The 27,760-nt window shown below is 41.9% G+C and overlaps 2 protein-coding genes across 2 annotated transcripts; both read left to right on the top strand.

Annotated features, from left to right (window-relative positions):
* The first annotated feature begins 7,950 nt into the window (after positions 1–7,950).
* On the top strand, positions 7,951–9,261 carry LOC121787748 (protein PSK SIMULATOR 3-like). The gene has a single exon (XM_042186609.1). It carries the CDS (start codon positions 7,951–7,953, stop codon positions 9,259–9,261), a length of 1,311 nt encoding a protein of 436 aa, XP_042042543.1.
* Positions 9,262–25,371: 16,110 nt separating this feature from the next.
* Positions 25,372–27,754, top strand: LOC121750367 (laccase-17-like). The gene is made up of 6 exons (XM_042144894.1): positions 25,372–25,539; positions 25,618–25,769; positions 25,844–26,088; positions 26,177–26,305; positions 26,446–27,399; positions 27,470–27,754. The coding sequence occupies exons 1-6, from the start codon at positions 25,432–25,434 to the stop codon at positions 27,598–27,600; spliced, it is 1,719 nt and encodes a 572-aa protein (XP_042000828.1). The 5' UTR covers positions 25,372–25,431; the 3' UTR covers positions 27,601–27,754.
* Positions 27,755–27,760: the final 6 nt, after the last annotated feature.

The raw sequence follows: 27,760 nt of genomic DNA, 5'->3' as shown, positions 1-27,760 counted from the left end.
GATCAACATCGTATGGGTATTATTCTCGGTTGCAGCAAACAGAGACTGACCTCTCCATCAGTTCGATGTCACGAACGCATTTCTACACGGCGAACTACCGAAGCCCGTGTTTATGGTTCCTCCTCAAGGGTTCACTGACGAGTTTAGGACTGGAGAAGTGTGCAAGCTGAAAAGAACGCTATATGGACTGAAACAGTCCCCTAAAGCATGGTTCGGCAGGTTCACTGAAGTGATGAAGAAATATGGATATCAGTAGAGTAATTCAGATCATACATTATTTCTCAAAAAAAGGGTGGAAAGATCACGTGTCTCATCATCTATGTGGACGGCATGATTATCACATGAGACGATGAAGAGGAGATATGTGAATTGAAAAAGAACTTGTTCACAGAGTTCGAGATGAAAGACCTAGGCATCCTCAAGTACTTCTTGGGCATTGAAGTCTTAAGATCAAACCGAGGAATCTTCATAAACCAAAAAAAGTATGTGCTCGATTTGCTCGCAGAAGTAGGAATGATAGATTGCAGACCTGCAGACACTCCAATGGTACAGAACCATGGATTACAGATACGTGAAGGAGGAAAGCTCATCGACAGGGGGAGATATCAGAGATTGGTAGGAAAACTTATCTACCTTTCACACACTCGTCCAGATATAGCATATGCGGTGGGTGTCGTCAGTCAGTTTATGCACTCACCGCAGGAAGATCATTGGGAAGCAGCCATAAGGATCGTTTGATACTTGAAATGAACGGCAGACCATGGGGTGTTGTTTGAAAAACATGGTCACTTAGAAGTACATGGGTTCACTGATGTGGATTGGGCAGGGAACCTCAATGATAGAAAGTCAACCGCCGGGTACTTCACTTTTGTAGGAGGAAACCTTGTCACTTGGAGAAGCAAGCAACAGAAGGTGGTTGCGTTATCAAGTGCAGAAGCAGAGTTTCGAGGTATAAAGAGTGGCCTCACCAAAATATTATGGTTGAAAAGACTCATGACTGAACTTGGTCTTCATCCATCAATGATAATAAAGCTGCAATTAGCATCTCAGAGAACCCGGTTCAACATGATAGGACTAAACATGTGGAGGTGGATCGGCATTTTATAAAGGAGAACATTGAGGCCAAAATTGTCGAACTACCGTTTGTCAGGTCTGAAGATCAATTGGCTGACATATTGACTAAAGCAGTGAACTCAAAGTCGTTCCGAGAGGCACTAGACAAGTTAAGTGTCAGAAATCTCATCACATAACTTGAGGGGGAGTGTTGGAAGATTACCGAAGATCATGGAAGATTACCGAAGATCATTCATATGATTTGTGATGATTTGTAAATGATTTACTTCCTAAGATAGATTAGAATCCCTATAATCTAGACTTACCATTTAGATACACCCTTATGGCTATAAAGAATGTATCAACCGTGTATTCTCATTATCAAAAAAAATAAACACAATTCTCCTTCCTATAATTCTACAATAATATTCCCCCCAAAAAAGACGATCCTTATTATCTTCCTCTCATTGCCACCACTTGGAAATCAGAGAACCTAACACTCTTCTCGCCTCCTCCACTGCTATTACTAGTACTAGTACTATTTACTGACTCACGACATGTCCTTCCCATTGCCTCTACTGATATTCTAGACTCTTCCGTGAGGATTTGAACCTCATACAACATTATCTCTCGTGATCCAGTTCAGTATCATACCGTATAATTTACTCTAGTGTCATCCATTGTCTAAAATAATACTAGCAAGTGATTCCAAATAATACTAGCAATCGTTCACGGTTGATTGTCCACGTCTATCTAAGTTGTGAACATTGTTTACTTATTCTACACAGTACTACCAATTTAACGATTTTTTGAAACCATGAACAGTGCACTTGCGCACTCCGAAGAGTGCCTCTGAACCATTAATATGTTTATACGCAAAATGATTGGAGATTGGTAGATGCTCAATTGTGCCCATTCAAAATTTCTACATAATTCATTAATATGTCTATACGCAAAATGATTGGAGATTCGTAGATGCTCAATTGTGACCATTCAAAATTTCTACATAATTCTTCATTTTCACATTCACTACTGTATATAATATGTTAAACACGTAAATGATTAGTAGATGACCGTGAGTTTAATCTGTGATCATTCCTTACTAAAAGAACCTCTAATAATGGCTCATATATTCACATTACTCATTGAATTCTGTTGTCCAGTCCTTACTCCATATATTGGGTTATCTAATCAATAGTTTTTTGAATTGACTACTACTAGTAGTCTAGTACCATTATAGACTAGCTAATTAATAAACCACTCCGTTTTTACACTATAAATTTTATGCTTAGAAATGCTTAATTAACGTGTTAAAAAACAACAAATGCAGATTAATTACTGCTTCATGATGCATAGAAATTCGTGTACGTGTTCCAAGCTTTACAACTTGAATTGTGTATAATTCGAACTTCTTTAGTCATAATCAATTACTAGTACAGTTATTTTACAAGTTTTAATTGGAATTGTTTCACTTTCTCATAGAATTGTTGAAGAAAAATGTAGTACCAGTATGTTAGAAAGGAAATCTCTACAAAGCATGCACGCGCAAATTCAATCAAAATTTCAACTGGAGCATGTAAATTTCATAGTCCAAACTACAAAATTAGTAAAAAAAAATTTGATTTTGTCCAGTGCGCCAGAACTTGAAATAATGTCTGTGGTGCTACATATATATGAGACGGAGTCATTTTATCTTCAAAGACACGGACTTGTCTGAACTAAGAGCACTATATATCGGACTGTATCTCATCTTGTGGAAAGAAGTCTTCTTCAACTTTACTGTAGTATTTGATATCTGTGTATTTTCAATTTTGAAGTTTTAGCCCGACAAATTAATTTATAACCAATTTACAATTTTAATTAATTATACAGTTCTCGTTATATTAAATAATTGATCTCGATCAATCATTTTTTTAATTAATATACTCTTTATGTATAAGTAATTATTGGAAGATGTTTCATAAAAATTGTAAGATTGGAGATTTCAGGAATTAAAAAAATGTAAATATTTATGATACGCGTTGGTAATGTGGTCGCCGGGAAAATATGCATGTATTTTTTATTCTTAATTTCTAAGTTAAATGAAGGCGACAATAAATATCTCTAATATATGAATTAAGTTTAAAAAAAAATCATATCCATTACGACAATACTTATATGAAATCATAAAAATATTGGCAAGTTGTATTAATTGATAACAATGTAACTAAATTATACTTAGCTGGTTGAGGCGATGCGTATAAAGAGGATTCTTGTTAGCTTCCTAGTTCTTACGCTATAAATTGATTTTTTATTTGGTACTATAAGAGGTCGATCAATGTGAAAGTACAATTTTCAAATAAATTGATTTCACGGATCTTATTAGAGTGTCCACTATGGACACGCCGCGGCGGTCGCTGCGATTGGGGGCGGAGGGGGGAGAAAGGCGCGGCTATCATAGTGAGGGGGGTGTCCGCCTCGGAGGTGGACGCGGCGAGGGGGGAGGGAGGCGGCGGATGCGGGATAGCCGCGTGCGGGGCGAGGACGCGGCGTGCGTCCCTATAGCCGCGCCTATAGGCGCGCCTCCTATAGCGGAGGACAACCGCCGCGGCCGGCGATTTTCCGATTTTTTTTTTTTTTTTTACACTTCAATTCACCTATAAATACACCCCACTTCATTCATTATTTTCACACCATTCCAATACAACATCTATACAAATTTTAATGTAGTGTGTACTTTTAATTTTAATTTTAAATTAGTGTGTTTAATTTTAATTTATATTTTAATTTATATTTTAATTTAAAGTTAAATTTTATTTTTATTCTTAATTCGTATAGTCGACTTCGTCTACGTACGTATATCCCGATAAATTTTTTCGTAATTACTTGAAACATTAATAAAATGAAAGTTGATTATAAAATTTGGGGGCTATTGGAGGTGTCCACTATAGTGGCGGAAATAGAATTTTGGGGCTATGGACAAAAATCCGGGGCTATGGACACAAAACTGGGGCGGGGCTATTGGGCGTGTCCACCTTATAGTGGACACCCTTATGTGGAAATCGGTTAATGGTCTTAACATAAAGTCAACCAGGTTAATAAAGAAGTTGATACATTTTTCTAAAAATAAATCAATTCCTAAGAGTGACAGCCTTAAATAAATGTTAACGTTTGCGATACGTGTTGGTAAGTTGTTGGTTAGGAAAATATGTCTTAATTTCTAAGTTAATGAAGTCGGCAATATTGCGAAGTTAGATTTTTTGGGTAATTTGACCAAGTTCATTTGATTGTGGGGTGTGAAATCAGGAAAGCTCTAATTTCATCTGCGATACTTTAAATTTTCCATATCAACTTTTTTTAAAAACAATTCTGTTAAGTTCAATGGTATCCGAAAATATGAAAATACTTCAAACGACATGGCATACTACTTATTTTAATCATATTTTAAATAATTTAAAAATAAAAATTAACTCTGATGGCATTATTCTTAAGCGATGGAGATGGGCCAAGTTGCTGGCAACCCATCGATCATCCGAACTGTTTATTATTATTATTATTATTATTATTATTATTATTATTATTATTATTATTATTAATGACTTTCATAGTTCACCCTCATCATATATATACATCATTAACTAGGGAAGAGGAATGTGACAGAGATTCTTGTTGCCACATGACTCTCAAATCTTGTTCAAAAACTAGTTGTTTATTACTAATGCGTCTATAAATTAATGGGGGTGCATGTTCGTCTATTGCGATGTTGAGGCTAACTTTGAGCCATGTGGCCTTCTTTCTTTGCGAAACTATATTGTATGCATTAAATTAAATTACATTTATATGGTACACACATGCAGTACTTTTATACTCCCCCGTCTCACAAAGATGATCTCATTTTTCCATTTCCGTCCGTCCTATAAAATTTGTCCGATTTCACTTTTTACCATTTTTAGTAGTGGACTCCATATTTCACTATCTCATTCCTAGTCACATTTTATTACTATAAAAACTAATACTTGTATATAAGAGTAGGTATGCCTGCAAATTTAGTCCGCGGGTTTCGGGTATACCCGATCCCGACCCAATACCCGACGGGTTTTGGGTACCCGAAACCCGAAATTATGAGTTCGGGGTACGGGTTTGGGTAGTTAATGTTAGGATTTTTCGGGTTCAGGGTACCCGAAACCTGTATTAGGGTACCCGCCTAATACTCGATTAAACCTTATTAATTATGTATTTGTGATAAATATTTTTATTTAGTATAGGGCCTATGGCCCGTAGGGTAAATTTATTTAATCACATGTAGATTTATGCAAAAAAAATCTTTACTTTAAAATTAAGTAATGTCTATTTGTCTAATGTCTATTATATACTTCCCTTGTCTCATAGAAATATGCAATATTTCATTTTTTCGTCTATCCCATTCAAATATTTGTATGTCCATATCCAATTATGTCAACATTTTTCTCCTTCTCTTTAATTTATCTTTTTATGGGTCCCACCATTCACTACATAATTTCAACTATTTTTTTTCCTTCTCTCTTAATTACCAATTATGCATTAAAACTCGTGTCAATCCCAAATGACCTATTTCTATGGATGGAGGGAGTATATATATATATATATATATATATATATATATATATAGGAAAATGATCAATACAAAACTTGATCTCAATACAAAAATCCAGACTAAATCCTGACCATGAGATTTGACAATCCAATGGTCAATAATTAAACAAAAACACGGAGGGTCATTGTAAAGCAGTTTTAGGTCATATTATAAACTTTGGGTTTGAGGTCATGTTAAGATCATTTCATGTCATCCTTACTATAATGACGTAAAAATAAGCTTACAATGACCTAAAAATGACTTTTGTATGCTTGGTTCTGCATTTTTGTATTAAGAATGGTTTTGCATGGATCAAAACCCTATATATATATATATATATATATATATATATATATATATATATATATATATATATATATATATAATCATAATCTAGAGAAAGCTAAGGCATTAGAATTGAAGTTCAAACTTTTAATAATAGTCAACAAATAGTATTATTGTGTTATTTTTAATAATTTATATTCTCATCACAATATAATTTATATAAAAGAATAAATTTGAAATATACTAATTTCGGGGTTATGGGTACCCGATTAATTAGGTTCGGGTACCCGCACCGGGTATTAGGGTACCCGAATTCACATACGGGTCGGGTATTGGGTATGATATTTTTGAGATTTCGGGTTCGGGTACCCGAATTTTCGAGTTTGGGTACCCGAATTTACAGGCCTAAGAGTAGGCCCCACATTCCACCAATTTTTTCAACTCACATTTTCATTACAATTTTTAAAATCCGTGTCCGATCAAAGTGAGACAATCTTTGTGGGATGGGGGGAGTATAATTTTGACCGTATATAATATCGATAAAATGTTAATAAGTCGTAGTACCATATAAATATATAATGTATGATTATTTAGAGCTTTGTTGTAAAAATTATGGATTTATTAAATGAGTAAATGTTATTCAGGCTTCTTTGTTTTGGAGTTATTGTGTTTACAATAAGTACTCAAGAGTGTGAGACAAAAAAATTAATATTAAGGGTGGTCAATTGATGTTTTCGTCATAGTTGATATGAAACATTTGTAATCTTTTGATGTACTACTATCTTCGTAATATAGTTAAGACAAATATTTTATGACAAAACACTTTATAAGGTGTAGTATAGATATATACAACAATAATCCATTGCTTAATTCATATATATAATGAAAAATACTGAATCCCCAATCCGTACTCGTACTGTTCAATATTTTGTTCGTCCGATAGCATAGGAAAATAGCTTCATTTTTTTTATCTGTTCATAAAAATTAATCTTATTGTTATTTTTGATAATTTTGTCATCGTTTGTTTTCTTTTTTTTACCTCTATCTTATAGTCTTATTTTAACAATGCAAATAAAACTATTTATCGTGAGTAACTATTTTTTTTTTTCTCACTGAAGACAGTCTAGTAAGGAATATGAAAGAGCCATATACCCATCTTGCTTTCAAATCGTTTTATTTAACTATATCACTAACTTTTACTAGTATTAAAAACAACAATCACGTTTATATAGAGAAGTCAAATTTATTTGCAACACACTATATTCATAAAAACTTTTATTTATAACGATAATTATTTTAATTATAAAAATAATAACTTAATAAAATTATTTTAATATACCAAGAACATTATTAGATATAGTTAAAGCTTTTGGCGAGATAAAGCTAACCCAAGTTTTTGTCATTATTAAAATCTAGCCCGTCTGAAAAACAGAAAATTTACTTTGATGCCAATATATTTAAAGTGGAAAACAATAGTAACTTAAGACGTGACACCTACGTACCAGCTTATTTAAAAACAATGGTAAGACTAATGCTGAAGATATATTTAATTAATCACCTTAATCAGAATAGATTTTTAAATATGATTATAATAATAACAATAAAATAAGCAAACAGATCGATAAAAGTAACCACCCCAATTAAAAAATAGAAATCCGGCAGAAAAAAATGAGCCACGAAGAATTCGTCAAAACACTCCATCGATTTCTCCATCACTTATCAATCATCAACATTTGAATTCCCAGTAATTCCTCTAATGATGTGACGGTCAACACTCTAGATCTCCTCTACACCTCGAAACCACTCTGTCAAATTCCCTCCATCTGTAACTCATTTCCTACTACCACCTCCAAACTTATTTGCCAACGCGTTTTCAATTCCCTCCATCAAAATTCTTTTAGCTACTCATATAAATAAATACCTTAAATCTCAACCTCTGTTAATTCCAATTTTCTAAAACGCTTTGGTTTATTGTTTTTCTACTATAACAGAATTACTTGGATAACACTTGAAAACGGGTGATGGTAGGCTTCAAGGGCATGGGGTGGCTGCCGGAGCCGAAGAAAGAGGGGAAGAATCTCGGAATTCTCGCATTCGAGACGGCAAAAACGATGTCCAGATTGATCTCTCTCTACAAATCCGTATCCGACGAAGAGATCTCGCGCCTGAGAAACGACGTGATCCGATCTAAGGGAGTTGCGTTTCTGAACTCCGGCGATGAGAAGTTCCTCCTAAGCCTAGCCAGCGCGGAGCGCCTCGAGGATCTGGATCACGCCGCTGCGGCGGTAGCGCGGCTGGGGAAGAAATGCACCGATTTCGGCCTGGAGCGGTTCGATCTGGTTTATAAGGAGTTGAAGGGCGGGGTTTTGAACTCCGGGAAGATGAGGTACGGATCGGCGACGGCGGAGCGGAAGATCCGGAAGATGGAGAGGCTGGTGGCGGCGACGTCGGGATTGCATGCGGCGGTGGAGTCGCTGGCGGAGATGGAGGTTTCGGAGAGGAAGATGAAGCAGTGGAAGAGTAAGGATAACGAATTGCACAAGGCGAATTACGATAATTTGATTCATAAATTGGAGATTCAGCGCAGAGAGATACGCAATTTTAAGGAGATTTCTCTGTGGAATAAATCGTTTGATAAATGCGTTGATTTGATGGCGAGAGTCGTCTTCGTCGTGCACAGGCGCATCTGCGCTCTGTTCGGGCCGAGAAAGCGGTTCCCGATGAAAGAGAAAGTGTTCCCGCATTCGGGCCCGCTTTTAACCGCGTCGAAGCCCGTTATGGTCCGGTTCTACAGCCGGAAATCGGGCATTTTTGAAGAGGAAGAAGCCGGTCCGCAGACGAACCGGGTTTTCCATTCGGCCAAACCGGAAACAGTGGGCGGTTCGGGTCTGGCACTGAGGTACGCTAACGTGATACTAACGGCGGAGAAGTATTTGGACTCTGACGTGGCAATCAGCCACATGGAGAGGGAATCTTTCTACGAGATGCTGCCGGAGAATCTGAAGTTTCAGGTGAGGGCGAAGCTGAGCAAGAACATGCGGTGCGCGGGGGTGGAGGAGGGTGATGCGCTGCTGGCGGAGGGGTGGCGGGATGCGGTGGCGGAGATACTGCGGTGGCTGGCGCCGGTGGCGGACGACACGGTGCGGTGGCAGATGGAGCGGAGCTTTGAAAAGACGAGGTTCGACGCGAGGCCGACGGCGCTGCTGCTGCAGACGCTGCATTTTGCCGATAGGGAGAAGACGGAGGCGGCTATCGCGGAGATCTTGGTCGGGCTGAGCTGCGTTTTCCGGTTTGAGAACCGGCGATTTGTTCATTGCGATGAGTTTTATTGAAATGTTTGAGTCGTCCACATATATGATATATCTAATTTTATCAATATGTATGATTCATAGATATTGATACATACAGGATGAAGTGTGTACAGTGAATGCTTAAGACTTGAGAGTATTAATTTGTTGAGTGATATCAATTCTTAACTTTATCAACATTTACAAGATTGTTGGGATGCTATATTTTTAAAATTAGAAAGTGATCATCTTGATTGAGACAAATAAAAAAGAAAAGATGATTATTTTGAATGAGGCAGACTATTGTGGTTAGGTTATCATCAAATCATGAAAACAACAAAAATATCAAATGAGCCGACTAAAAGATTTGTGAGGAATTGAAGAATTTGCTAATGTTTATTTCCACTTTTTAGTATTCAACGGAGCCGACTATCGTGGTTAGGTTATCATCAAATCATGAGACATGTACTCTAGTATCCTGACTCTTAAGATAAAATTGAAATGAATATCTAGCTTCGCTCCTTACGTAAGCGTGTGTTATAAATAGTACTATTTGAAATGAATATATTACTTCGATATTGAAGTGTGTTAGGTCATCCACTAAGCTGTCTCTATACCGTCCCTTAAACCGTCTCTTAACTACTATTTGAGCACTATTTGAGGGCCCCACTGTCCTTTTTTCCTCCATCCCTTAACTAAGGGACGGAACCTGCAACGCTCCGTCTCTTAACCGTCTCAATACCGTCCCTTAATTACTATTCATTCAATTTCATTTAGAATTTTTTTTCTACCCAATTCAATTTAAATAAACACACTTTATTAAAAACCACACTTTATTAAAAAACACACAAACTAAATAAACACACAAAATAAAAAAGACACAAAATAAAAAAACACACAAAATAAAAAAAAAACTCCTCCGCCGGCGAATCATCCTCTGGAGGCGGTCGAGGTTTAGGGGGTGTCGGAAGGTCAAGTTGTGCTGCCATAGCAACAATTCCGTTCCACCAGGCCGTGAATTGGGCGTACGAGAAGTGGGAAGTGTCCGCCATTGTGGCGGTCATGTACGCCACCATAAGTGTGTCCGAGCCTCCCCGCGAGCCCGAGGCAGGCTGGCTTGATTCGCCTCGGCCCTTCCTTGCTCTAGCCGCTTTCGCCCCCTTCGTCCCTTGCGGCCGACGGCGCCCACGCGCGGATCCTCCATCATCGCCGACCGTACCCGCAAACTCCCGGGATTCAGCCTCAGGTTGGCTGATGCCATCGGTGTTACCACCAGACGCACCACCAGACGAGTATTGGCCACTCGCCGTATGCTTCGTGCGCTTCGAGGTTGAGCCCGAGCTGGAGCGGAAACCTCCGGCCCACCGTTCCTCGTCCTTGACGGCCTGCCAAACATCAACAAATCTGAATTGATGACCCTCGTCCTGGTAGTAGGCGCGCAAAGCGGATGTCAAAATGTCGGTGGCCGTGGCGCCGCTTTGGTAGCGCGTAGGGCTGGCAATTTTTGACACGACACGATAACACGACACGAACCGGCACGAAAATAATGGGTTTGGGTCAGAGCTTATTGGGTTCGTGTCCTTATCGGGTCGACCCGTTAAGGACACGAAAATTTCGTGTCGTGTTCGTGTCGGGTTCGTGTTAACCGTTAACAATACGTGTCCGTGTCGTGTTCGTGTTATCCGTTAACAAATAATATTTTAATATTATTAATTCTTATTATTTTCATTTTTAATAGATTTAACCGTTATCAGGTCGTGTTGTTATCGAGTCGTTATCGTGTCATCTCGTGTACGTGTTGTTATCGTGTCGTGTTGACCCGAATTGGTTCGTGTCGTTAATGGGTTCGTGTCGTGTTCGTGTCTGAGGGTTTCGTGTCGTGTTCGTGTTCGTGTTTGAGGTTTACTTAACGGGTCGTGTTCGTGTTTGTTGTTATCGTGTTCGTGTCGTTATCGTGTCGACACGATAACGACCCGACACGCACGATTTGCCACCCCTAGTAGCACGCCTCTTCAGTCGAGTAGATGCCGCAGAATTTTTTGATCTGTCGGTCGACTCGGTCAAAGTGAGAGCGGAGCATTTTAACTTTGCGCTTGCGGGAGCCTTTCGGCTTTATCTGGTGGTAGACCTCGCAGACCTTTTCCCAGAAACACTTCCGGGTTTGTTGATTCCCGACGATGGGATCGTACGAGACCGTGATCCAGGCGTTGTACACCGCCATCGTTTCGAAGTTGCTGTACGGATGCCGGCATCCAGACGAACCGGAACCGCCCAATGTGTTGATCATGGTCTCCCAATCACCGAACGCGTTGAGATCCCACCCGCCGGAGCCGGAACCGCGGTAGTTGCCGTCGCAGTCGCCGGACATCTTGAGTTGGTTTATGAAAATTTGAGAGAAAATTTGAGAGAAAATTTAGATGATAGGAAGAATAGATGTGTAGTTATGTGTGACATGAGGATGAGTTTATGAGTATTTATAGAGTAAAAAAATTAATAAAAAATCAAAAAAATTATAAAAAAAAAACAAAAAAACGGAATTATTACCGTTACAAATTTTTTTTTTATTTAAATTCGAATTTTTTTTTAAAAAAATATTTATTGCATCAGCACGTGACGACGCCCACTCGCGGGCCGGCGAGTGGGCGTCACGCACGACGCCGGGTTGCTCCACGTCGCCTCGGCGCGTGGCGAGACAGCCCGTCTCGTGGCTCGCCGGGACGTGACGCGGGACGAGACGCGGGACGAGACGCGGGACGAGATGGAGGCTGCAACGCGTCGCGCCGGCGTCCCGTCTCGCCGGGACGAGACGCGAGACGCCGGCGAGACCCGTAGTGGATGGTCTTATACTACATTCGTCTATTTTTTTTATTTTAGTCCTTCCACAAATTTAAGTTCTTTTTTTATTTTATTTTTGACATGTCTTCTTTCTCTTATAAGATGAGGTATATTATCCACTAATAGTATTTTAATCACTTTATATTTCTTTATATCTCATATTTTTATCAATTTTTACATTAAAACTCGTGTCATATCTAAAGTTCCTATTTTTATGAATCTGAGGGAGTATTGAATTAGAGCATGCACAGTGGTGCTCGTTGGAACGAGCACCCGCCGTGCTACTGGCGCGGCGCAAGCCCTGTTCGCCGCTGCGCTCTTGCCAGCGGCACGGCCCTGCTCGATGCATTGAGCACCGCTGTGCCGCAGAGCAGACTGACGTGGCGCTCCAAGATTGGCCAACGGCATAGCCGTTGGCATTTTCCCTTTTTTTAAAAAAAATTCGGATTCCCAAATATATAGCTTTTTTTACCGTTTTTTTTAATTTTTATAATCCCAAAATCATCTATAAATACACGCATTCATCATCCATTTTAGCATCAAATTATCTCTCTATTCATCACCTACATCTTCCTCTTTCCCTCAAACACTCTCTAAATTCAAAAATGGATATGAATGATATCATTGCGGAAGCGGAACGCGAAGAACAAGAATACTATCTACAATATTGTGCCACCTATGAAGCCTATCTCGCCGCCGCTGCCCCCACCCCTCCTCCTCGACCAACGAGATCAAATCGCCGCTACATCCCTCGTGACCGGGAGGGAGCCCACAAAAGGCTCGTTGCCGACTATTTTTCCGACGAACCGCGGTTTCCGGCAGATTACTTCTTGCGCTGTTTCCGCATGTCAAAACGGTTTTTTATGCGTATTGTCAACATATTGTCCACCCATGTTAAATACTTCCAATCACGTAGAGACGCAACCGATCGGCAAAGTCTCTCGGCGTTGCAGAAGTGTACTTGTGTCCTCCCACAACTTGCTACCGGGCAAACGACTGACCTCTTCGATGAGTATCTGCATGTTGGTGAGTCAACTGGAATCCTATGCCTCAAAATTTTTTACACCGACGTTCGTTCTGCTTTCGGTGAGGAATTCCTTCGGGCACCCACCACCGAAGATTGTCAACGGTTGCTTCATCTTCACGAAACAGTCCACGGATTTCCCGGTAGGCTTGGCAGCATTGGCTGCATGCATTGGAAGTGGAAGAATTGCCCGAATGCTTGGAGGGGGCAACACTTAAGCGGCCACAAAGGCGGCGGCCCCCGCTTATCCTTGAAGCGGTCGCCGACTACCGCCTATGAATTTGACATGCATATTTCGGTGTTGCCAGATCCAACAACGACTTAAACGTGCTCTATTCTTCACCACTCTTCAATGATGTTTTGAATGGTGTAGCACCGGTGATCGACTTCACCATCAATGGAAATCCATACCACATGGGGTACTATCTTGGCGATGATATCTACCTAATGTGACTGACTTTCGTGAAGACGCTAAACAATCCGCAAGACTCGAAACGGGTTCTTTAATCGCGGCGTCAAGAGGCTGCTCGGAAAGACGTCGAAAGAGCTTTTGGGGTCCTTCAAACCCGATTCAACATTGTGAAGTCCCCGTCTCGGCTCTGGTACACAAAGAATATTGCCGATATTATGTATATGTGTATTATCTTGCACAACATGATTATAGCTTACGAAGGACCGAGGGCGGCTAACTTTTACGACGAGGATGAAGCCGGAAGCTCAACCGCAAGGTCTCCCCCACGCCGAGGTGGGCATACGACGTTGCGCGAAATGATCGAAACAAGGCACACAATGCGCGAGACCAAAATCCACATTGAGCTACAAGAAGACCTAATCCAACACATTTAGACGAAATTCGGCCACGAGCAGTGGGTTTTTTTAATTTTATAAATTTAATTATCTAATTTTTAATTTTTAGGATTTTAATTATGTAATTTCTATTTTTTTTAGTAATTTGTAATATTATTTTGGATATTTTTAATGCATTTTAATATTGTGGAAATGTTTTTATTCAAATTGAATAATAGAATGGTGGGACCATTGAGCATGCTCTTGCGGAAGAACATGAATATGAGTGTTGTGCTTTTGCCAAAGAATAGGGAGTAAAAGTGGGTCCGAGCCCACTTCCATGCTATTGCCAAAGAGCATGGATGTGGATAGAGATGCCCACCTGTTCCGGTTCCGGTTCCGAACCGGAACCGTGTCAATTTTTTCGAACCGGAACCGTCGCATTTGGAACCGCGGTCCGGTTCCGGTTCAAGATTTTTCGAACCGGAACCGTCACCGAACCGCCGGCTCCGGACGGTTCGGAACCGCCGGTTAACCGGCGGTTTCACAGTTCCGGTGAGAAAACCGAGGCGGCATCGGGGGCAGCTTTTTCAGCCAGTTTTGTCGGCCGAAACCGGCAGTTTTTGGACCGGAAACCGGCGGTTAACCCCGAAACCGGCCGTTTTCGGTTCCGGTGCGGAACACGAGGCAGACGGTTTGTTGACCGAACTGGCGGTTTTGGCGGTGAAACCGGCGGTTCCGACGGTTTTCCGTCAAAATCGCCGGTTTTCCGAAATTCATTTTTTTTTAATTTTGATTTTGAATTAAAATTCATCCATTATCCCCCCATTTCATGTTTTTTTTATTTACGTTCCAACGACACTTGTAAATTATATTACATTGTTGTATGTTGTATACTTGTATATGTATTGTAAATTGTAATGTATAGTTGTCCGTTACAACTCAAATTCAATATAATTGATATCATTTTCACCTTATTCGTCTTATTTCAATTTAAATTATCTGTTGTCTTGTTCCAATTTATTGTATAAGTCCAAATTTCAAATTACATAGAAAAAAAAAACCGAACCGTGAAATCGCCGATTTTCAAACCGGACCGTGTAAACCGTCTGAAAACCGGCGGTTCCGAACCGGAACCGGAACCGTAAAATAGCCTCACGGTCCGATTCCGGTTCCAAATTCCTATAAACCGGAACCGGCGATTCTGAACCGGAAATGCCGGTTTTGGAACCGTGGGCAACACTAGATGTGGATGATCTTAGACTTATTTTTTATGATTCCAAGCAAGAGCATGAACGTGGATGATCTTAAACTTGTTTTTTATGGCCCAACTTGGGATCTTTTATAAGTCTCACACGTCAGCTTAGTAGGAAAAAAATGGGGCTCTAACCAAAGTAGAGGGAGTGGGAAAAAAATGGGGCTCCAACCAAAGTAGAGGGAGTGGGAAAAATTAAAGGGTAAATTTTTTAGGTAAAGATGTAAGCGGAAGGGATTACCTTATGGTATACTACATTTTATAATACACTGAAATAGACAAATAGATCCCATTTTATGAAATTAAAAGTTATTGCATTCCATATGGATATTATCAATAAAAAATAGGACTTCAATTCTAACTTTCCTAATACTTCTACTACTACACTAAGCTAAAATAAAATTCCAATTTTTCCAAATTTTATTATTTTTTATATTAAAAATAAAGAATTAAACATATTTTATTAATATAAGAATATTGAAATTTTAGCCCTTTTATATTTTTATAGAAACTGCTCATATGTCTATTTTGTACTCCCTCCGTCCGCGAATAGGAGTCTATTTTTTTCATTTTCTTCTGTCCGCAAATAGAAGTCCCGATTCACTTTTGCCATAAATTGTAATAGGGTCTCACCTTACACTAACTCATTTCACTCACATTTCTTTTAAAACTAATATATACGCGTGAGACCCCTAATCTACTAATTTTTTTCCACCTACTTTTCTTAATAACATTTCTTAAAACTCATTCCACCAAGAAATGAGACTCCTAATGGCGGACGGAGGGAGTACTATTGTAGTAATAAAAAAAAGATTCAATTACCATCTTTAAAAAAATTATTTTAAAAGTATAAATAAATTAACTGAAATAATAATATTCGTTGAATAGAATGAATACTAATAAATAATTTATACTTATGAGCTATACAGAAAATGGAAAAACAAATATTATATTATATTATATTATATTTAAAATAATATAGTAATAAAAAGAAAAAACAGTAGAAAACCCCAAATAGCCGGCCATTTTGGTATGACAAATAGATAGCAGCAGCAGCAGCAACACCAAGCATTTCCATTTGAGATATGGCGACTTCAGCACCACCATTGTCATCCCCCTTTCTCTGTGCCAGATCCTCCACCCTCTCAAACGGGTCGGGTTCAATATCCGGGCCGCCAAGCTCCCCGACTCTCTCTTCTCTTTAATTCTACGTTTATATTTTTAAAAATCCAGCTGATATTGCCAAAATTTCAAGCACCATTTCTGGGGAAATTCACGACAACAGCTGAGGTTTGGAATTCTAGAGCTTGTATGATTGGCCTAATTGGGACTCTCATCCTTGAATTGCTAAATTATTACTCAAATAACTTCACCAATTATTCTTATTTTTTAAAACAACTTTTTCCTATGAACTTCTGATTGGGGGGGGGGGGGGGGGGGGGGGGGGGGGCTACTACATATTATTGGGGTGGAGGTTCGAAAATGGCTTGATCTTCCTCTTTGAACATTTTCAGCCATCATGGGATTGACGCTTTATTTGCTTTTGCTGTTGTAAAAATTTAGTTATCAATTCATTTTGTTGTAAGCACAAATACTTATTTCAAGTCTATTACTGGAGTACTATCTACTGAATATAATTAATATTACTACTTCTATTTAGAATATATTATGGTTTCTTTCTGAATCTAAATCAATTGGGAAATTACGGATCTGACTAGATTTATTAATTATTTGAATTAATAGTGAGTTTCAACCTATATTGATACAATGATATTGATGGGGTACGTACTAAACAAGCCCAATAGCAGTGACGGCCCATCAGCCCAAAGCCCAAGGAAGAGTATCAGTTCGGCATTACCAAAGAGTTCGGCCCTAGCCTACAGCTCGGTAAAAGCCGACCAATCAGTTCGGCATTACCAAAGAGTTCGGCCCCAGCCTACGGCTCGGTAAAAGCCGACCAATCAAGCTCTACTCTCAGATCGGCAAAAGCTGCTCGGCAATAGTTCAGCAGTTCGGTCTCAGTATTCGACCGAACTGGGAGATAGTGGACCCATGCAGAACCTCCACGACCTCCACTACACGATCTATTTAGTGGTGGACCCATGCAGGATCTCATGACCTCCACGACATCCACGACATACTTAGTGGTGATGTAAGCCACGACCTAGTTAGTGGTGATGTAAGCCACGACCTAGTTAGTGGTGATGTAAGCCACGACCTAGTTATAGGTGATGCAAGCCACGATCTTAGTTCAATGTATAAATAGAACTTAGATCAGAAGGAAAAGGGGCTCTCTAGACATAAAAGATCATATAGCAAGTCTGTATTTGTAAGCTGTAAACCAGATCAAGCAATACAATCTTGCCCCCCTTTCTCCCCGTGGACGTAGATTTACCTCAGTAAATCGAACCACGTAATTCTTTGTGTCGTGATCTATATTCCTTACCTGCATTTACTACCATCAAAAATTCGCCCAACCATCACTGGCGCCGTCTGTGGGAAACAGAGAACCAAATTTGTGATAAAGCGAATTTTTGACCCTTTTTCCACCCCAAAAAAATGCATACCAGATCACATACTACCCGTAATACCGTTCGTGAAAACCATGAGGAAGCTAGTCCAGCCCGCAGGTCCGGAAAACAGCCTCGGGAGACATCTACTTCCAGTTTTCACGATGAAGGAACAAGCCGCTCAAAAGGTCCACACACCGAGTCTTCCCAGCAGCCTGATTTGAATGAGGCTGTCAAGCTGTTCTTGGCTGAGAAGCAGGATGAGTTCTTAGCCTTCCTGCAAAAGAGCCAAGAGCCGAAGACGAAAACGGTGGATTCTCCTTCCTCATCCAGACATGAAAGTCACTACCGCAGTAGTGCCGTGTCTTCCAGGAAGAAGAATCCTCAACCCCGACATGTTCCTGTTCCTCCCCGGTACCGGAATCACAGGAGATCTCCATCTCCTCCATACCGAAGAGATGTCGGGTTCGCCATGTACGGAGCATTGAAGACTCCGTTCTCGGACGATATCACCCGAACTTCCTTGCCACAGAACTACCGAACTCCGTCGATGACTTATGACGGGTTAGTGAATCCTCATGACTTCCTGGGACGCTATCAGTATAATATGGTGAACCAGGGTCTCAATGAGGTCCATATGTGCAAGCTGTTTCCCGAGCTACTTATCGGGAACGCAAGAAGGTGGTTCGATAGCCTCCCCCAAGGAAGCATTAGATCTTACCGAGATCTAATGGATGCTTTCCACAGGAGGTTCTTTCAGAAAGCGGAAGCCCGAATCACTTCGGCTCAGCTGCTTTCTATACGTCAAGGTCGTGACGAAAATATCAGCGACTTTATGACGAGGTTCCACAAGGAATGCCTACAAGTAGACGATCTCAATGATCTACTTGTCATTTCGGCATTCCAAAATGGAATCCTGCCCGGAGCTCTCTACAGAAAGCTCGTGGAATGCAGTCCGCAAACAGCTCAAGAGATGTGGGACATTGCGGACCAGTTCTCCCGTGCCGATGAGGCAGACCGTCGCAAACGGTCTTTAGACAGCTCATCCCGAGGAGACAGGAGGAAGCCCGATCATAGCGATCAGGGACATCCTCGCCGAACTCCTTTTGGCGATCAGGGACATCCTCGCCGAACTCCTTTTGGCGATCAGGGACATCCTCGCAGAACTCCTTTTGGCGATCAGAGGCTTCCTCGCCGAACTCCTTCCCCACTAAAGGAGGGATAGCGGTCATCCGAGGTGATCAAAAAAGAGCAAGTGTTTGCAGATTGCGCTTAAAAGTGCCGAGCAATCAGATCGGCACCATCAAGCATAGCAATCACAGCAGCCGGAGTCAGAGGCAGGCGAAATGACCGAAGTCACACCGGAGCCGAACTCGATGGTGTACGGCACTGAAGCCGTGATTCCGGTTGAGTTCGGCATACCCAGTCCCTGAACTCTTAATTTCTCAGCAGAACTGAATGAGGACGGACTGAGAGCCGAACTAGATCTGGCCGAAGAAAGAGGAGAATTGGCCTGCATAAAAGCAGCCAAATACAAGGAGCAAGTAGCCCGGTATTATAACCAAAGGGTGAAAAAGCTGCAATTTCAAGTGGGAGATCTCGTCTTGAGAAACAACGAAGTAAGCCGAGCAGAAAAGCTGGGCAAACTCGAACCCACATGGGAAGGTCCATATCGGGTGTCAGAAGTCCTCGGCAAAGGGTCTTACAAATTGACTCACATGTCAGGAGAACAAGCACCCCGAACATGGTACATTTCCAACCTCAACAAGTTCCATTTGTAAGAGACAGTCCGGTCAGTCAGTCTTGTGTCTAGTTCGGTCCTAGGGGTATGTGCTTGCTTTGTTTGTCTATGTGCGTTTTGTCTGTCTATGTGCGTTTTGTCTGTCTATGTGCGTGTCGTCTCTTTCAAATGTTACTGAGGTATCTTGTTCTTCGAAGGTTGATCCCCTTTTTAGAACATGTATAAGCCAACGATTGTGAGTCCAAGCTTCTAAGGAGGATACAAGACCACAATTCAGCTTAAGAAACAAGCAGTTCGTCTGAAACGAACTGCAACAAAGGGAAAGTCGGATCCACGCGATAAAACTCGCCGAATTAGGACAAGGGAAAGTCCGATCCACGCGATAAAACTCGCCAAATTAGGACACAAACTTAGTCCGGTCAAAGAAATTTACTTCATAAGACCAAAGACGAGTCCGGTCAAAGAAGTTTACTTCATAAGACCAAAGACGAGTCCGGTCAAAGAAGTTTATTTCATAAGACCGAGGACCAAGTCCGGTCAAAGAAGTTTACTTCATAAGGCCAAAGACGAGTCCGGTCAAAGAAGCTTACTTCATAAGACCGAGGACGAGTCCGGTCAAAGAAGTTTACTTCATAAGACCGAGGACGAGCACGATGAAATTTTTTCGCTAAGCTGTAAATACGCAGTGATAGAAGCGAAATGAAGATTTCATTTATTAAATCTTGTTCGACATACAACTCCGCTGCCCTACGAGAAGGCGTTATGCTATTACAAAGGACTATTCTACTGTCCCTGGTTGCTAAAGTTGAGCCATCTATTCACAAAATCCTCGTGAAGCCGAGTTCGGGCGTTCCGGGCAGCTGAAGAATAAGCAGGTTGACGAGATGCTCTGATCGACCTGCCGCCTCTTCCCTGAGCCCGAGAAGCTCTAGCACCTCGGCGGCGAAGAGTCTCTTCACGAATCATTTGCCGATCTTGCTCACTCATAGTCACCGCTCCTCTGCGAACTTCAGTCCGTCCTCGACTTGACGTATCCGGTTGTTCCTGAGTTCGTTGCTGACTTGGAGTAGGATTTTGAGCAAGTGAATCAGAAGTTTGAGCTGGAGTGCGAGCATCTGTTGGCGGGAAATGCCTAAGGAATCTCTCGATTGAAGGACGCCGGCAAAGAATGATGTCGTACCGAGAAGCATAGCGCCGCAATGAATTCACGACTTGTTGGCAAACCGAGCTCTCCAGCGCATTGTTCCTCCGGAGTACATGATATTCCTCCCACAGTTCGTCAACTCGTTCCTGAACTTCAGAGATGGTCATTCCCCCGCGCCTGCAGATGAAATCCTCATACGCAGTCCTCTCAGCGACGGCGGTATTCAGCTCGGCCTCCAGATCTTTCTTTTCGGACTCTAAGTCCTTATTGTCGGCCTCCAGCTTCACTGAACGAGCCAAGAGTTCGTCATTCTTCACCTGGTCAGCTATGGCTCTTTTCTCAGCTTCGTCTAAAGCCGAAGAGTACAGCCGCTTCCAGTGAAGTACCTCCAGCTCCTTAAGAGTTCAGAATATAGAGCAGCTATGTCAGTTCGGCATTTCAGATTACTGAGCAGGTAGTAAACCACAACAGGAGTAAAAGAGAGTACGAAAGGCTATACGAAGACACAAGAGCAGAAAGAAGAATTTTTTCATTCATAAGAAAAATTTTTTTCTACACAAGGGCTTCAAGGCCGTTTTACAAGAAGGAAGAAACTAAACTAAGAGAAGGGAGACGAAATCATACTCCGCCAGCTTCGTCTCCGCCTTCTCGGTGAGGTTCAGCTTCCTTCTCCTTGTCTGCTTCAGCTTCAGCCTCGGCCTCCCTGCTCTCCCCAGCCTGCTCGGCGCCACCGTAGCCGATCTGCTGCGCCTCCTGCTCGGCCTGCTCATCGCCGGTCTGCCGCTCATGCTGCTCGGTCTCACCCTCTCCATGGAAAATTGGAGCGGGTGAAACTGACCCTATGGAGGCAAAGATAGCCTCCATGTTCTCATCGCGGTCAGCTCGGCAACTACGAACTTGGTCTGCAGAAAGCAGGACCGAGGACGAAGCAAGCTCCTCAAGCACCGGCAGACTCTGAAGCCGAGCTGCTATCTCTCGGCCGTACAGCGGCAGGATGACTTCGGGACCCTGCTCGGCTTTATCGGTCATCAGTTTCAGCAGATCACCGACAAAGGCCGAAAATTGGTTGCTCAGAAAGAGTTTCTCCGCGAAAGCACGGAGAGCCTCTCCTTGGGCAACCACGGCGGCAGCATCCCTCCGTTTCGTCTGCTCTCGCTGGATGACGAGCTGGTTTTTGGCAAACTGAGCTTCATCCTGGGCCGAAATCCTAGCAGCTCTGGCTTTCTCAAAGTTTGCCTCAGCCTGCTCGGCCCGGTGACAAGCAGCCGCCAACTTCCTCTGCATCTCAACATAGTCGTTGGACGCTTTGGAGAGTTCGACGGCGACGAGCTTGGAGAGCATATCGTTCCTCTGAAAATGGAAAAAGCAAAAAGTCAACAGAGGGGCTACAAAAAATACAGGAAAAAAAGCAAGGCCAGAAAATCAAGAAGAGAATTCACCTCGGCGAAGTCCGTGGGCCATAAAAAGGGCTCACAGATATGTTCCGAAGGAGGCGCCAAGACCACGTCTTTCTCCGGCGCTCTTGGGGGCTTCTGGGTCTTCCCCTTCCTACTTGCCGAAGTCGACTCCGGCTTCTTTGGATCCGAAGAGGTCTTTTGCCTCTTCGGATTCTTCTCGGCATCAGGCGCCGAGCTGGTTGCCTTCTCTTTCTCCGGCTCCTTAAGCTCGGAGGATTTGCGGCTAATCTTATTCAGCATGTACACTGCCAAAAAGCAAGAAAGCAAAGTTAGTTTTCACCACAAAAGCAGTAAGGCACAAAAAAGAATTCCTCACCCTCGGTCTCTTCATCCGAAGACGAGGAGTCGAACACGAAGTCGCCCTTGACGAGCTCAGACTCCAGGTACTGCTTCCTAACCATAGGAATCTTATTGAGCTCGCCCTCGAGCTCGTCCAACGGTTCTAACCGAGGATGAGGAATCACGTACTTCGGCCCTCTCCAAGGAAAGCCCGGAGCCGCTGTCCTATTATAAAAAAAGAAGCGATGTTGCCACTTTGGCCACTTGGTTTTGCAGAAGGCCCTAAAAGGCTGTAAAGGGATCAAGTAAAACCAAGATCCCTTCCTCTTAAACTGGAAAAAATTAAGGATTGCCCTCAGAGACAGATCCTTATCTAGCCTACGCAGTTCGGCAGCAAAGGCCGATAAGTGCCTCCAAGAATTCGGAGTCACCTGACCTAAAGGGAGTTGAAAAAAATCTAGCAGCTCTACAAAGGCAGGGGGAAGAGGGAAACGAAGCCCGCATTCCAAGCCGGCTTCATAAACGGTGGCGTAACCCTCCGGCGGCGAGTCAGCCCTATGAAGGTCGTCGGGAATCGCAACCTTCCCCCCAGGAAAAAAATATTTTTCGTGTAAGGATATCACAGTATCCTTACTCAAGATGCTGTGAAAATACTCTACGGTCTTCTCCCCGGATTCTTTCCGGCTAGAAGACCCCTTATCCCCTTTCCTACCGCTACCTGACTCAGAAGAAGAAGAAGAAGACATAGTTCTTACTCTTTGAAAGTCTGAAGAAATTCTGAAGAAATTCTTGAAAGCGGAAGGAAATTTTTACGCAAAACAGAGAGAATGCAGAAGAAGCAATAGCAAAAGTGTTCAACTGATGAAGAAAGGACGTATTTATCAGATTCGGAGAAGATTTCAAAATCATCGCACCGTTTCGAATCCCACCTTTTCAGGATTCAACGGCCGGATTTTACTGTCGCATTTAATGCAGTCACGCGCAAGGCACGTCCCCTGACGTCAGCCTCCCCCGTACCTTTATCCAGAATGCCGAAGTGACTCGCTTCGCCGAAGTGATTCACTTCGCTTTTCGGGGGGGGGTAGTGATGGGGTACGTACTAAACAAGCCCAATAGCAGTGACGGCCCATCAGCCCAAAGCCCAAGGAAGAGTATCAGTTCGGCATTACCAAAGAGTTCGGCCCTAGCCTACAGCTCGGTAAAAGCCGACCAATCAGTTCGGCATTACCAAAGAGTTCGGCCCCAGCCTACGGCTCGGTAAAAGCCGACCAATCAAGCTCTACTCTCAGATCGGCAAAAGCTGCTCGGCAATAGTTCAGCAGTTCGGTCTCAGTATTCGACCGAACTGGGAGATAGTGGACCCATGCAGAACCTCCACGACCTCCACTACACGATCTATTTAGTGGTGGACCCATGCAGGATCTCATGACCTCCACGACATCCACGACATACTTAGTGGTGATGTAAGCCACGACCTAGTTAGTGGTGATGTAAGCCACGACCTAGTTAGTGGTGATGTAAGCCACGACCTAGTTATAGGTGATGCAAGCCACGATCTTAGTTCAATGTATAAATAGAACTTAGATCAGAAGGAAAAGGGGCTCTCTAGACATAAAAGATCATATAGCAAGTCTGTATTTGTAAGCTGTAAACCAGATCAAGCAATACAATCTTGCCCTCCTTTCTCCCCGTGGACGTAGATTTACCTCAGTAAATCGAACCACGTAATTCTTTGTGTCGTGATCTATATTCCTTACCTGCATTTACTACCATCAAAAATTCGCCCAACCATCAGATATCCTACTTTTTTAGTTAAATTAACATAAATATAAGAGACTCGAACGATGTCTGACATATGGCCTTCAACATTAACCACTACACCACTATATGAACCCATTAGTAATTAACAATGACATCCTATTATGATAGACTGCCCAGGCATTTGGAAAAATAGAACCATATTTTGCTTGTCACCGAATTACGTTACGGACAAGCGTTCTTACTTTGACTCAGGTTTTCTTTTTCCAAATATTGGAGTATTTAAAAATTATACCAAGGAAATCAATATGCTAGTATGATTTCCCCCTTTTCGTGCGACTTCATCATCACCAAAAAAGTATGCTCCAAAAGATACTAGTAGTAGGTTACAATTTTAGAAAGGCTTCTGCACACAATCCTATCTACTACTTCTACATGGATAACTAAGTAAATCTATCATGGAAGCCAAAGTGAAACGTTATATTTGGGGAAATTAATATATAATCAATTACAATGGAAAATACAAAATAAATGGTGGGTTTATTCAAATTGACAAAACTAACTATCACACCAAAATAAAATAAAATAAGGGAACATTAAAAAAAAATTAACATTGCGTAAGAAGAAATTGCTTGAAACTTAAAATACTATATGTATATACTGTTCTGATTAATTACTTTTGTGTTTGTGAACCTACATGATTGACAACTCCTCAGCCACCAAACCGAGCTTCTCAATCATTCCTCCAATAAACTACTACGAGTTCTCCATGAATATCATAATCCACTTACTCTCTCTCCCTCTCCCTCTCTCAATCAATACAACAAATATTTCTTCATGCCTACAACTTTGCATTTGCATGCTTTAATATGAAGCATACATTCATATAAGTGATATAACCTCATCACAAGCTTCACGCTTATCTATATTACGGTTATTTATGTATAAATACAACTTACACAAAAATATTTCATCATTAGTCACATGAAGTATAATTATAGTATGTAAGATCTACATAAGAATATTATTTGGTTTAGCGTATAATAAAGTAGCATCGCTATTGGAGCATTATTTAGTAGGTAAAATGCAACATTTAGCATGCATTGAATTAAATATTACATAAAGATAATACATTGGTGATAACATCGTTTGACAGTGGTTTAAAACAGAACTAGGCTGTCTTTGACACCACTCTAATGTTGTTTTCCAACTACTATTGGTCCGAGTGATCAAACAACATATAGTATATTTTACCTTATTAATGTTTCTATTCTAAAACTTTCCAATTTCAACCATTTAAATAATCCAATTATTCATCACCTAACAAACCAAACACATCTCCTATATAATCTGATTAGCATTGTTCTAGCATTACCACCAAACAAACAACATCATCTTTTATTGCAAGAAGAGCCAAGAAACAAAAATGGGTGCCTCTAATTTGCAAATCTCAATAGCATTGTTTGCAGCATTATTGGCACTGCTCCACCTTCCTCTCCGAGTAGAAGCTGCCACGAGACACTACGAGTTCAACGTATGCTCCATACACTCAAATGTTTTTCTTTCATTATTTATGATTATGCCAGTCTTCATAATTATCAATGTTTTCCAGATCAAGATGCAAAATGTGACGCGATTATGCCACAAGAGGAGCATAGTCACAGTGAATGGGAAATTTCCAGGGCCTCAGGTCGTGGTGAGGGAGGGCGACCGTGTCCTTATAAATGTCACCAACCTTGTTCCCAACAATATCACCCTCCATTGGTATGTGTATAAAAGGAGTTTAAATGATTATTGCTTAGATATTAATATTCACTAAGCCGATAATGATATGACAGGCACGGAATCAGGCAACTTAGGAGTGGTTGGGCGGATGGGCCGGCATATGTAACCCAATGCCCGATTCAAACCGGGCAAAGCTATGTCTACAACTTCACAGTGGTAGGACAAAGGGGGACTCTCTGGTGGCATGCACATGTCTCTTGGCTTAGATCTACTCTCTATGGCCCTATCATCATCCTTCCTAAGAAGGATGTGCCATATCCTTTCCCCAAGCCATACAAACAAGTTCCTATCATCTTTGGTAACACATGACTCAATCATATTTATACACTAGTCCTATTTTAATGTTACAATATAACATACTAATGTAAAATATATACCATGTGTAGGAGAATGGTTCAATACCGATACCGAAGCCATAATAAACCAAGCTATGCAAACCGGAGGTGGCCCCAACGTCTCTGACGCCTATACCATCAATGGGCTCCCCGGGCCTTTGTACAACTGCTCCGCCAAAGGTACATACTTAATTCATCTCAACTTTCTCTACTTTCACATTCACTTAAGACCAAAGGCCTTAAGTTCGAGACCTTTGAAAATTCTCTTTATTTACTAATAAAAAAATTAGAGGTGAGTAATTACTACATTTATTTGATAGATACATTCAAGCTGAAAGTAAAAGCGGGAAAAACCTACCTCCTCCGCGTAATCAACGCTGCGCTCAACGACGAGCTCTTCTTCAGCATCGCCAATCACACTCTCACCGTGGCCGACGTGGACGCAGTCTACGTCAAACCCTTCAAAACCGACACCATCCTCATCGCGCCCGGCCAGACCACCAACCTCCTCCTCCACACCAAAACAACACCTCCTGCCGCCACATTCCTCATGATGGCCCGGCCCTACGCCACTGGTGCCGGCACCTTCGACAACACCACCGTCGCCGGAATCCTAGAATACGAATCCACCCCTTCCACCAAGGACCTCCCCCTCTTCAAACCATCCCTCCCACCCCTCAACGACACCTCCTTCGCCACCAACTTCACCAACCGCCTCCGCAGCCTCGCCACCCCCAATTTCCCGGCCAACGTACCTCAAACAGTCGACAAACACTTCCTCTTCACCGTCGGACTAGGCACGAAGCCGTGCGATCAGAACAACGCCACGTGTCAGGGCCCCAACGGCACTAAATTCGCAGCATCCGTAAGCAACATATCGTTCATACAGCCCACCACAGCCCTCCTTCAAGCCCACTTCACCGGGAAGTCAGGCGGCGTTTACGAGCCGGACTTCCCCTACAGCCCCCTACGGTGGTTCAACTTCACCGGAAGCCCACCCAACAACACCATGGTCGGAAACGGAACAAAACTGATGGTTCTTCCGTTCAATGCGAGTGTGGAAGTGGTGATGCAAGGCACAGGCATTATGGGGGCGGAGAGCCACCCCCTCCATCTGCATGGATTCAATTTCTTCATCGTCGGCCAAGGCTTCGGCAACTACGACCCCGTTAACGACCCTAAGCGGTTCAATTTGGTGGACCCGGTCGAGCGGAACACGGTTGGCGTGCCGCCCGGAGGATGGGTTGCTATCCGGTTTTTTGCCGATAATCCGGGTAAGTAATTATCTCAATATTAATGATGAGAATTAATTAATTGATTTTGGATTGTTTGTGGAAATTGCAGGGGTTTGGTTTATGCATTGTCACTTGGAAGTTCACACGAGCTGGGGATTGAAGATGGCATGGCTTGTTTTGGATGGAAAGCTTCCCAATCACAAGCTGCTTCCTCCACCCTCTGATCTTCCTAAATGTTGATTTTTTAAATTTAAAACTGAGGTATCGTCTGTCCCAGTTTTGTAATATTGACTTGGTTTGTTGCATTTGTACAAGTGAGACTGCTAGGCATGCATTTTGGCGGTCTTTTGTAACATTAGTTGATTTTAATAAAGTGATTTTTTTACAAACTTAATTTCTT

Source organism: Salvia splendens, chromosome 1, assembly GCF_004379255.2.
Source record: "Salvia splendens isolate huo1 chromosome 1, SspV2, whole genome shotgun sequence".
NCBI lineage: Eukaryota > Viridiplantae > Streptophyta > Magnoliopsida > Lamiales > Lamiaceae > Salvia > Salvia splendens.
The sequence above is the reverse complement of the archived record's forward strand: the minus strand, read 5'-3'. Positions and strand labels throughout refer to the sequence as shown.

Excerpts from the sequence above, each read along its gene's own strand:
- LOC121787748 (XM_042186609.1), top strand. The coding sequence starts at position 7,951 with ATGGTAGGCTTCAAGGGCATGGGGTGGCTGCCGGAGCCGAAGAAAGAG.
- LOC121750367 (XM_042144894.1), top strand. The coding sequence starts at position 25,432 with ATGGGTGCCTCTAATTTGCAAATCTCAATAGCATTGTTTGCAGCATTA. Across the intron at positions 25,540-25,617 it reads CGAGACACTACGAGTTCAAC|ATCAAGATGCAAAATGTGAC; the intron begins GTATGCTCCATA and ends AATGTTTTCCAG. Across the intron at positions 25,770-25,843 it reads AACAATATCACCCTCCATTG|GCACGGAATCAGGCAACTTA; the intron begins GTATGTGTATAA and ends ATGATATGACAG.